Source organism: Martes martes (assembly GCF_963455335.1).
Source record: "Martes martes genome assembly, chromosome: 10".
In the NCBI taxonomy this organism is placed as follows: domain Eukaryota; kingdom Metazoa; phylum Chordata; class Mammalia; order Carnivora; family Mustelidae; genus Martes; species Martes martes.
In genome coordinates, this window is record NC_137898.1 from 78,391,154 (window position 1) to 78,400,800 (window position 9,647).

The 9,647-nt window shown below is 42.8% G+C and overlaps 1 protein-coding gene across 1 annotated transcript; it reads left to right on the forward strand.

The window, feature by feature from the left end:
* Positions 1-4,787: 4,787 nt before the first annotated feature.
* KDM4D (lysine demethylase 4D) lies at positions 4,788-6,392 on the forward strand (the record flags this gene model as incomplete). Its single annotated transcript, XM_080816895.1, has 1 exon — positions 4,788-6,392. One exon carries the CDS (start codon positions 4,788-4,790, stop codon positions 6,390-6,392), a length of 1,605 nt encoding a protein of 534 aa, XP_080673021.1.
* Between the last annotated feature and the right edge of the window lie 3,255 nt (positions 6,393-9,647).

Consider the following 9,647-nt stretch of genomic DNA (forward strand, 5'->3'; position numbering starts at 1 on the left):
GGACATAGGAAGTATTCTAAGTGGGATGGACTAGGCATGCTCAAACTTGAAGATGGGGAAGATAAAACAATGTTTGGAGAACAGAAAAACTGAGAAATTAGGAGTATAAAAGAATTAGCAAACAGTATTAAGGGACCTCTTGAGATTCTGTTAATGAAGTATTTAGCTGTTGCGTCTTTTTTTTTTTTTAAGATTCTGAGAGAGAGCATATTCATGATGCTTTTTTGGGGGGGGTTTAAGAATGTTTCTTTTGTTTCACTGTTAAGAACGATGCTTGCTATATATTTTTTACGTTGAAATCCTTTTTCTTACTATAGAACTATTTCTTAGTGGTTTACAAGTAAAGAATTTTAAAATCATGAATGAGTGTTATATTTCATCAAATGATTTTTTGGTACCTACAAGATGATGATATTTCTATTTTCTTTGTTAATGTTCTGAATTATATCATTAGATTTTCAGATGTTGAGTCATTCTTTCATTCCTGGGATACATTCCATTTGGTCATGAGGTATTATTCTTTTAATATGTTGCTTTATTTGGTTAGATAATATCCCGTGTAGCTTTCATCTATGTTTATAACTAAAGATGGTCTATAGCTTAAATTTTTTTCGTCCTTTTCTGATTTTGTTGCCAGAGATAATGGCCTCATTTGAATAGCTTTCTAACTTTTCTATACTCTGAAAGAATTTGCATTAGTAAAAGTTAACTGTTTCTTAAAAGTTTGCTAGATTCACCTACAATAGGATCTATCTTTTGGGCTTTTAGGGGTCATACTTTGAACTGGATTCTTATATTTTTGTGTTTATGCTTTCCAGTTTTTCTTGGGTCCATTTTGGATATGTTTCCTCTGTAGAAAATTATTCTTTTTGAAAATTTTGATGTCAGGATGCCAAGAAGTTTCTCTTTGGAGATTAATTTTTTTCTACTGTATTACTAGATTTGTGCACTACTTAATTTCTAGTCTTGCTTTTTATCTTCTCTCTTATGATCAGTTATATTCATGGTGTGTTTTTATTAGTCTCTTCAAAGAACAGTTTTGGTCTTCATCCTTGTTTTGCACGTATTATCTTTCATTAATTTCATCTTTATTCCTTGTCATTTGTTTCCTCTCCTCCTATCTAATTTTGAGCTCCTTCAATTCAGTGTTTATTATTTATTTTTATTCACTATTCCTTTTAGTACAATGAAATATGTCTTCATCTTCTTTAGTGCTAGCTTAATACCTAAACTCTATCTTTATTTTATTTTTATTATTTTTCTTTTTTATTGTGGTATAATTAACAGGCAATGTTATATTAGATTCAGCTATACAATGTAATGATTCAACAATTCTATATATTACCCAATGCTCAACATGATAATGTGTAGGATTGTTGAATCACTATATTGTATACCTGAAATTAATACAACACTGTATGTTAAGTATATTGGGATTAAAATTCTTCTTTATTGGGCACCTGGGTGGCTCAGTGGCTTAAGGAGTCTGCCTTCGGCTGAGGTCATGATCCCAGGGTCCTGGGATGGAGTCCCATGTCAGGCTCTCTGCTCAGCAGGGAGCTTGCTTCCCTTCCTCGATCTCTGCCTGTCTCTCTGCCTACTAGTTGTGATCTCTGTCTGTCAAATAAATAAAATATTTTAAAAACCTTTAAAAAAATCTTCTTTATTTCTGGGGTGTCAGTTATTTCTTCTCCTTTGTGTCTGATTTTATTTATTGGGAGTCCTCTCTCTTTTTTTCTTGATAAGTCTGGCTAAAGGTTTATCAAATTTTTTATCTTATCCTGGTTTCATTGAGCTGTTCTATTGGATTTTTTAAGTCTCTGTTTCTTTATTTCTGCTCTAATCCTTTTTATTTCCTTCTTTCTACTGGCTTTGAGCTTTGTTCTTCTTTTTCTAGCTCTTTTAGGTATGAGTTTGGGTTGTTTATTTGAGACTGTTCTTGTTTCTTGAGGTAGACCTCTACTGCTATAAACTTCCCTTTTAGGACAGCTTTTTTTGCATCCCAAGATTTTGGACTGTTGTTTTCTCTCTCTCTCTCTCTCTCTCTCTTTTTTGTTTCCCATGTATTTTTTTATTTCCTCTTTGATTTCTTGTTTGAACCATTTATTGTTTAATAGTTTTTAGCATCCATGTATTTTAGTTCTTTCCAGATTTTTTTCTTGGTTTCTGGTTTCATAGTGTTCTAGTCAGAAAGGACACGTGATATGATTTCAGTATTTGAATTTACTGAGACTTGTTTTGTGGTCTAATGTGATCTCTTCTGGAGAATATTCCATGTGCATTTGAAAAGAATGTGCATTCCACTGTTTGGGTTTGGAATGTTCTGCATTTATCTGTTAGGTCTATCTGGTCCATTGGGTCATTTCAAAGCCACTGTTTCCTTGTGATTTTCTGTCTGCATGATCTATCCATTGATATGGGGGGGTTAAAACCGCCTACTATTATTGAATTACTGTAAATTTCTTCCTTTATGTCTATCAATAGTTGCTTTAAGTATCTAGCTGCTCCCATACTGGGTGCATATTTACAGTTGTTATATCCTCTTGTTGGATTGTTCCCTTTATCATTATGTAGTATACTCCTTTGTCACTCTATGTTTTTTGATTAGGGCATTTAGTCCATTTACATTTAATTACTGAAATTGTCTTGGGAAACTCTTTGTCTTTCCTTTTATTCCAAATGATAATGGTGCTAGGTAAGAGTATTCTTGGTTGCAAGTCTGTTTCTTTCAGTACTTTGAATATATCATGCCATTTTCTCCTGGCCTACAAAGTTTCCACTAGAAAGTTAGCTGATAGCCTTGTGGGGTTGTTTTTGTTTGTTTGTTTGTTTTGTTTGGTTTTTTTCATATGTAACTGTTTTCTTTTCTCTTTCTGCTTTTAAAATTCTCCACCACTACTTTTGCCATTTTAATTATTACATGTCTTGGTGTGGACCCCTTTGGGTTAATTTTGTTGGGGTCTCTCTGTGCTCCTCGGATCTAAATGTCTTGTTTCCCTCCCCATATTAGGAAAATTTTTAGTTATTTCTTCAAATAAATTTTCTGCCCCATTCTCTCTCATATTCCGAGGCCCCTATAATTCAAATGTTATTTTTGTGGATGATGTCATGGAGTTCCCTTAACCTATTCTCATTTTTATTACTCTTTTTTTCTTTCTGCTTTTCAGCTTTGTTGCTTTCCATTGCCCTGTATTCCAAGTTGCTGATCTGCTCTTCTGCCTCCTCTCATCTGCTATTGGTTCCTTTCAGTGTATTTTTTTTTTTTCAACTTCAGTTACTGAGTTCTTAGACAGTGGTTCTTTTTATATTTTCTATCTCTTTGTTGAAGGTCTCACTGAGATCCTCCCCTCTCTCCTCAAGTCCCTGAGTATCTTTATGATCACTACATTTAATTCTTTATCAGGCATATTGCTTGTCTACATTTCATTTAGCTCTTTTTCTGTGGTTTTGTCTTCTTCTTTCATTTGGGACATAGTCCTCTGTCTCCTCATTTTGTTAAACTCTCTGTGTCTGTTTCCTAATAGGAAAGTCAGCTATGTACTGATCTTGGAAAGTGGTGGCCCTATAAAAAAGAGGTCCTGTGGTGCCTTACAGCACAATGCCTCCTATTCACTAGAACCAGGCACTTCAGAGGTGTCTACTATGTCTATGTACCCTACTGTTGTGGTTGAGCTGCATCTAAGCTCTATTTTTAAACATATGGAAGTTTGTGACAATCATCATAGCTTGATGAATTATCACAACTAGCTCTTCTGATGGCTGTGTAACCAGGACCTAGGTTCAAAACAAGAATATTAACATGCTCCATAGGCACCCTTATATCACCACGCACAATCTCTCTCTTTCCCAAAGGTAATCACTACTCTGACTTCTAATATAGATTACTTTGCCTCATTTTTATCTTTATATAAATGGAATCATGAAGTAGGTATTCTTTTGAGACTGGATGATTTTGCTTAGTATAATGCTTATAAAATTATTCTTATATTTCTTTGTAATTTTTTGTCCTCATTGCTGTATTGTATTCCATTGTAGGGATATACCATCACGTATTTATCCATTCTACTGCTGATGGGCATTTAGGTTGTTTCCAGTATTTGGCCACTAGAAATAATGTTATAGACATTCTTGGAGGTGACTGTCAGTGCAAAGCCATGCACATTGTGGGAACAGTTCAATCATAGCACAAGCGTGTGTTCAATTTTACACAAGCAGATGCTCAATTTTAGTATATACTGTCCAAATAGTTTTCAAGGTGAGTGTAATGATTTCCATTCTCTCTATTAGGATATAACCCCTCCCATTGTTCCACATCCACACCACCTCTTGTTTTGTTAATCTTATAAACTTCTAGCCTTTCTTCGAGTGTGCAATAATATTCCATAGTGGTATTTTATTTGTAACTCTCTAATAACTTTTGCATATTAATTTTCAACCCTTTTGTATTTTTCCTTTTAGGCTTTGTTTAAACACTGCCCTGAAGAAATAACCTGTATACCCACCCAAGACTGAGTGATTCAATAGACCTCCAGGGAACAGAGCTGGGTACCGACTGAAGAGCAGCACAGGTTTAGCCAGTGCTAGTTCTAGGCAACTCTTCTACCCAGAGCGTCATTCGCTGGTGAATCAGCAAGCCTAAGAAACATTATCATTTCATTTTCATAAAGGTCCACTGGTGGTTCTTAGTGACTCAGACTCTCAAACCCATTTTTTAAAATATAGCATTTTCCAGCATCCTCAGCTATCTAGAACATACTGAAAAACTTTGTGGAGTTTGGTGCTTATCAATGGAAGCTATGAAGTCTAAGGCCAGCTGTGCTCAGAACCCAAGCTGTACCATAATGATATTTCATCCAACCAAAGAAGAGTTTAATGATTTCGATAAATACATTGCTTACATGGAATCCCAGGGTGCACACCGAGCAGGCCTCGCCAAGGTGATTCCACCCAAGGAATGGAGGGCCAGGCCGACCTATGACGACATCAGTGACATCCTAATAGCAACTCCCCTCCAGCAGGTGGTCTCCGGGCAGGCAGGTGTGTTTACTCAATACCATAAAAAGAAGAAAGCCACGACAGTGGGCGAGTACCGCCGTCTGGCAAACAGCGGGAAGTATCAGACTCCCCCACACTCGGGGTTTGAGGATTTGGAGCGAAAATACTGGAAGACGCGTCTCTACGACTCTCCCATCTATGGCGCTGACATCAGCGGCTCCTTGTTCGACGAAAACACCAAAGAGTGGAACCTGGGACACCTGGGAACCATCCAGGACCTGCTGGAGCAGGAGTGCGGCGTGGTGATCGAGGGCGTGAACACCCCCTACCTGTACTTCGGCATGTGGAAGACCACGTTCGCCTGGCACACGGAGGACATGGACCTCTACAGCATCAACTACCTGCACTTCGGGGAGCCCAAGACTTGGTACGCGGTGCCCCCGGAGCACGGCCAGCGCCTGGAACGCCTGGCCACGGAGCTCTTCCCGGGCAGCGCCCGCGCCTGCGAGGCCTTCCTGCGGCACAAGGTGGCTCTCATCTCGCCCACGGTGCTCAAGGACAACGGGATCCCGTTCAGTCGGATCACGCAGGAGGCGGGCGAGTTCATGGTGACCTTTCCCTATGGCTACCACTCTGGCTTCAACCACGGCTTCAACTGCGCCGAAGCCATCAACTTCGCCACCCCGCGCTGGATCGATTACGGCAAGGTGGCCTCCCAGTGCAGCTGCGGGGAGGCCAGGGTCACCTTTTCCATGGACGCCTTCGTGCGCATCCTGCAGCCCGAGCGCTATGAGCTGTGGAAGCGCGGGCAGGACCGGGCTGCTGTGGACCACACGGAGCCCGCGGCGCCCGGCGGTCCGGAGCTGAGCGCCTGGCGGGAGGTGCGCGGCCCCGGGAGAGGCCGGTGGAGCCTGCGGCACCTGCCACCGCGCCGGGCCCCACGGGCCCCGCGGCCCGGGGCTGCTGGCTGGAGCCCCCGCCGCCGCCGCCGCCGCCGCCGCCCGGCTCTGCGCCAGGCCTCGCCGCGCCCCTTGCCCACCCAGAGTTCCTCCTCTGCTGCCCAGTGCGGGGCTGTCCCCGGCCGCCCCTCCGGGGAGCCCGGCCCCACCGGGCCACAGCCCCTCACTCCCTGTGTCCCAGGTCCCCGGCCCTCCCCTGGCAGGTGTGGTCCTGGTCGTCGTCCTCGGGAACAGGAGGGGGCTCAGGAGACTCAGGGGCCTAGCCTCCAAGCCCGGGCCAAGAGGCGCGTCTTGGGGGGAGCGGGGCACACAGCTCTGCACTCTGAGGCTCAGCCCTTTCCTGTGGATGGAGGCTGGGTGGACAAGCCCGCACCACTGAGCCCTGGGCTCAGGCAAGCTGCTGAGGCTTCCGTGACTGGCTGTGCCCCGGTCCCCTAAATCCAGGGGACACTTTTGTAACCCACTGCTCTTGAGTGTGGCCACAGTCTTCTTGAGACTGGCCATATTTATGTCAGAGCTTTGGGCCAACTTGCAGGACCCTGGTCTTGCTTGAGAGTCCTGTGATGTTGCCACTGATGCGTTGAGTCCATGTTCTTTACCAAGTTCGCCATAATTTGTTCTTTCTGCCAGACCCTGGAATGTCTTTGGACACTGCTGACGTCCGTTTCGCCAGCTGAGCTTTCATCCACCAGGCATTCTTGTGTGTCTGCGGGCTGGGTCCTGTGGAGGTGGCCAGAGCCTCATCCCCCCCAGACTCCTATCCTCTGGGCCAACTATGAATGCTGCTGGGTTTTGGCTCTCCTCAACCTCCTTCCCTTTCCTCTCCACCCCCCTCCCCCATTTTCTTGAAAAACTAGGCCCTTTTGACCAATGGGTCAGGAGAAGCTCAGAAAATAATTTATCATCTTTCTGAGGCTTCAGTGTATTCAAAATGTGTTATCGCCAGTATTTGTTCACAAACATATTACAGATAACCAAACTGTTCAGATCTGACTTTGTTTCTAATAAATATTGTCCATTCAACTGATTGAAGGGTGGAAGTTTTTCTTTCCTGTACTTCTCTTGATAATTACATCAAAGCATTTCAGGCAAGACTGATTTTTATGGGCTGGCTGCCTTGTGTGGTGTTGAGGAAGGAGTTTGGAGGGTGGTTCTTGGGTACTACTAACTGGGTAGGTGAGGGGTTTGGGTTTGCAGCCCTACCTTAAGGACGAAGGACAGGAATCACCTGGTGCTTTGCCGGGCAGGAGCACCCGAGTTGCCGGGAGGTGAGCGGAGAGAGGACTAACGTGCTGTCATCTGAGTTTCTTCCCCCAAGTCTGCATAGCCTGTTCCATGTTGTATGCATATTTCACCGAGTGCAATCACTGATTCCTGCCGGTAAACATGTGCACAAATGAATCAGAAAGATAAGTTTCATCTGGTACTCTGTGCTGAAGGGGAGGGGATATAGAGCAGAATGGGCAGGGCTGGCCTGTGTTCCAGTAGTCCGGGGAAGTTGGATTAAGCAGTAGACCTTTTCCAGGACCCAGCTGACTAATAAGATAGGTCCACAGCTGATTTCCACTTAGAGGAAACTATCAGTATAATTGACCTAACATGGAACGTATGTTTTCTCAGGAAGTGAAAGAAAGGTCTTCGCTTCTGGGCATAGAGAAGAAGAAGGAGAGAGGCAGGGCACCGTATGCCGGCCCTCGTGGCTCATGTCAAGTATATGAGTTTTTTCCCAACTTGAAATGGGAAGGCAGTGGAACTTTGAAACAGCCCTTGACATACTGTGATTTATATACTTAGACAGTCAGCCTAGTTGTTCTGTGACAATTCCAGGGGCAGGAGACATAGGTAGAAGGTCTCAGTAATACCAGTGAGATGCGGTCATTTCGATGTCCATATTGAAAACGTGCAGAAGCGGAAAACTCCGAATAAATCTTGGAAATCAAACATTATGGCTTGGCTACAGAAGGAAACATGTCAGAGAAGCAAACCACCACTCCCCTCCCTCCAGCTTAGGCCCTGCCTACTTTTGGGGGGTTGACATTTTTTTTAATTGATCGGTAGAAGTTTTGTGATATTCAGAATATTAATTCACTATATTTTTTTGTATGATGAAAAACGAGACTAGTTTCTTTTTATATGTATCTATAGATATATTAATATATACATATGTGTATATGCATATATTATATATAATACATACACATAAGAGGAGTTTTTAGTATTATAGGCATTGATTCATGTTGTTACAGAGACCAAGAGATCCCTTGATCTGCTAGACTGATGTTCTATGAGTTGAAGACCCAGAAATACGGTGGTGCGATTCAGCAGGAGTCCAAAGGCCCGAAAATCTGGGAGCTAATGGTTTAAGCCTGAATCTGGGTCCTGTCAACCTTAAAAATAAAAACCAGTTATTTTACCAGCAAAAGATGGGTTTATTTTGAAATAAAAGAGCATCACAGTCTGGGACAAACAAACCGGGGCAAAGCCATAGGCAAGTCCAGAGAACAAAGGAGAGACACTTTTTAAAGAAGAAAGGGTAAGCTGGGAAAGCTGTTATAAAACAAAAGTTCACTGGAATAAACTGGAAGTTTCAGGTGTGGTGGCTTTTCATTGGCTGAGCTTTTGCCGGAGATGAGGTACTGTCTCTTCCTCCAGCTAGAAGACAGTGGTACCCACCTGCAAGATGGACTATAAGGTCAAGTCTGTCTCTTCCTGTTGGGTCTGTAATTGACTATGAGGGGTAGGACGTGAGTGCTCCCCCTTCCAAATGCCCCGACTCCATTTTAGTGAGGTGTGCTCCGTTGCTAGCTTTCACAGCCCAAACACCTGGGAACCAGAAGGACCCACGTCTGATATCCCAGGGTGGCAAAGATGCTATGTCATCTCTAGCAGAGAGACCTGTAGTGGTGAAGGTGATCTTTTCCTCAGGTTACTGAAGCAAACGCTAATCTCTTCCTGAGACACACATATAGACCCTCCCAGAAATAATTTCTTTACCAGCTACTTGGGCATCTCTTAGCCCAATCAAGTCAGCACATAAAATTAACCATCAGAGTCACAACACTGAAGTCAGTTAAATGTAGAAGGTACTTCTATCATGGTCCTTTGGTTCTTGAGGACATTTTTTTCCACCCTGAGTTCAAAAAGACATTCTTCAATATTTTCTCTGCTTAACGCCCTGTTTTGAACCTTCAGTCTGTGATCCACCTCAAGTTTAGAAGTGATATGAAGTAGAGTTCTACTTTTTTTTTCTCTCAAAAATAGTACATCGCCCCCCACCCCCCCACCAGCTTGGGGCACCACCTCATTATATTCAGATTCCTATGTACACAGTGTCTGTGTCAGGCCTCTCTTTCTCGTACATAGATGGATTTTGTTCATTGCCATTCAGTTATCACCGTCTGATAATGGAGAAGTCACCCTTCTTTGTCTTCCTTTTAAGGAATAATCTTGGAGATTCTTGTTTGAATATCTGACTCCATCACTTACTAGATCTGTCACTTTGAGCGAGTTGCTTAATGTCACCCTGACTCTGCTTCCTCACCTGAGAAACCTGAGGCTTAATTGGAGAACTCCCCTGATTGGGTCGTTATGAAGATTCAATGAATTATTCTATGCAGACTATTTTGAACAGTGTCTGGCATTTGATAGTCACCGTATGTGTTAGCTACTTTTAATAATATAGTACTGTTAGAG